We start from the raw sequence: 2,388 nt of genomic DNA on the forward strand, positions 1-2,388 counted from the left end.
CCTGAAAATCAAGGGCCTTACCTTATTTTCTTTGATTAACATGTATTCCTGACTCAAATCAGAAAATTATCCTGATATGACCACTTGTCTTTTTTCCATGGTGGATTTTTAACATGAATTATATGATGACAAAAACCCCACTTCCATCTTTAATTGTGTTCTAGTAGAGACTGATTGCATTCCATAAACATATATGTTATCACAATTGTTTGAAATTGAGATAAAGACATTATTTGTTAATAGATTATGAAGTAAAAAAAATAATTCAGAATTGTTTTTAAAACTCCATATAAGTCACGGGTCAATTTGACCCGAGGGATACGAGAGGGTCCCAAAAGTGAAGACAATACAAGGGTTAAAGGTTATCATTTTGTTTTGGACTGTTTTATTTCTATGATTTATGAGATATTGTAATCATGTAATCTGATAGTATCCTTGTTCTTCCTGCTGTCAGGGCCACAGACTCACGTTGCTGTGTATCCTTGACTGTGCTGCTCATCTCCTGCCAATGCCTGAAGAAGTGGAGAATTGTTTTCTCAACCAAACAATACAAGCGTTTACTCAGGTGAGTATTAACATATGGTGTAGATTAAATAGATTCATGTTTAGCATTTAGTATTGAGTTTTTTTTTCTTTTCTCTCCAGATTGACCCTGCCTTAGAGAAGAACAAATCTTTATACACAACACTTAAAGCAACCCTGACTCCCATTCTTCATGAGCTGTGTGACAAAGCTGCGGAGAATAATGACGACTCCTGATCCAGCTGCAACAGACAAGAGGAAGACTCACAAACAAGTTTCCACTTTGGGGGCTTTACTGTATTTTCAGTCAGTTCCTTGCATCAGATACTGTTGAGATCTGCCAATCTAGTCTTTAAGGTATTTGAAGACTGTCATTTAAAGGTTTAGCATTTGATTTTCTTGTCTGCTCTTAATAGACTTTAAGCACTGCCATTATTTTGGTTTATGTGCCACTGTGCTCTGTTTGAAAGTATCTGTTCTCCTGTAATATTTGTGAGGGACTAGATCTGCTTTTATTGTCAAACTAGTTGCTAGGAAAATGACAGAGAATGGTTCTCATGATGTTCATGTAATGTTATTTAAATGTGTAACTCAGCTGTCAATGCTGTTGGTCTTATTTAAACCGAAATGTGTTTTTACACTGTGGATATGCTTTGTGTCTTATTTATTCAGATCTTTTTATTTGAAATGCAGCATTTGGATTAATAACTATAACCTGATAAGTTGAAAGGTTTCTTTGTTTGTTTAGAATGTAAAGTGTTTTTAGAGTAAAATGCAAACTGTGGCTATTGTTATGGCAATGCAAATTTAACAGGCCACAGTCCATTTGTTTTTCCAATCAATGGATGTCCTTAATACCGCGTGCACCAAACACCCCTTACTGTTCTGTTGTACATGTGTTTGTCAAACATCAATCTGCCTCCACTGTTGCAGTTGCTCTCTGCCTCAACCCAAATGGCCTCTGCCTGGACTCTGTGGCACGCTGCTGGTGTAACGTGTGTGTGTGGCCTCTCACCTCAAATGTCTCATATGTGGAATGTAATCTATATTTGCAACACTGATGATGATAATATTATTAAGGACATAAGTAAGGAATTTTCAACAAGCACTATTTTTTCATTGTTAAACAGGCTTCTTCTTACATAATTAAACAAGTTAATGCAAGCTGTGTAAAGTGTGTGCAAATCTTTTTATGGACATTTACCATTTAGGTTTATCAGCAGTTGGGCATACAAGGGGAAAGGAAAGTGTTCCTCCTGATGTCACAGTGGTCAAAAATCCAAACCCATTTAACTCTAAAGAGGTGGTCACCAAATGCCTCTTAGGATCAAAGAATATCATCTTCAGATTGTTACACACAAAACATGACAGATGAAAGTGATGCAACACATTCATACAGTCATTGCTGTGAAGGGAATATTGCTTCACATGAAAAACTGTTGTGTATGTCAATTCATTCCAATGATTCATTCCAATGATTTGGATCTTAGAAATGTGAGACTTCACACAGTTTCACTTCTGATTCTGTTCATAATGCCATCCTGTAAGTAATAAGCAATTATAATTCATGATTAAAATGATCAGTTTGTTGATTTTATACCACCCGTTATTATTTCTTAGTTATAACATCTCAGCTGAGAAGATCAATTATTAAAAACAGCATGCCATGATTTTAAGAAAACATTTTTCTTATTTGTGAGCTAATAAAGTCTATCACAAGGCTTGATATATGGCATATAATCATATTAATGATACTATTTTAATACAAAACCAAACAATTGGTGGTTGGCCAGTTAAAATTACAGGAACTAGCACATGTATGTTCACAATACAACATAACGTCTTGAGATAACTCTTGTTATGAAT

General features: G+C 35.1%; 1 protein-coding gene across 2 annotated transcripts in view; it reads left to right on the forward strand.

Annotated features, from left to right (window-relative positions):
- The window catches only part of ptpdc1a (protein tyrosine phosphatase domain containing 1a), a 28,442-nt gene extending 26,756 nt beyond the window's left edge, over positions 1 to 1,686 (forward strand). For both annotated transcript variants that reach the window (XR_004331730.1, XM_032514044.1), the window contains exons 9-10: positions 455 to 565; positions 646 to 1,686. Coding sequence is in view for 1 of the 2 variants with exons in the window: in XM_032514044.1 (XP_032369935.1) it covers positions 455 to 565; positions 646 to 759 (225 nt within the window). In the remaining variant the exon portion in view is untranslated. The remainder of the gene's footprint in view (positions 1 to 454; positions 566 to 645) is intronic.
- Positions 1,687 to 2,388: the final 702 nt, after the last annotated feature.

This window comes from Etheostoma spectabile, chromosome 4 (genome assembly GCF_008692095.1).
Source record: "Etheostoma spectabile isolate EspeVRDwgs_2016 chromosome 4, UIUC_Espe_1.0, whole genome shotgun sequence".
In the NCBI taxonomy this organism is placed as follows: Eukaryota; Metazoa; Chordata; class Actinopteri; order Perciformes; family Percidae; genus Etheostoma; species Etheostoma spectabile.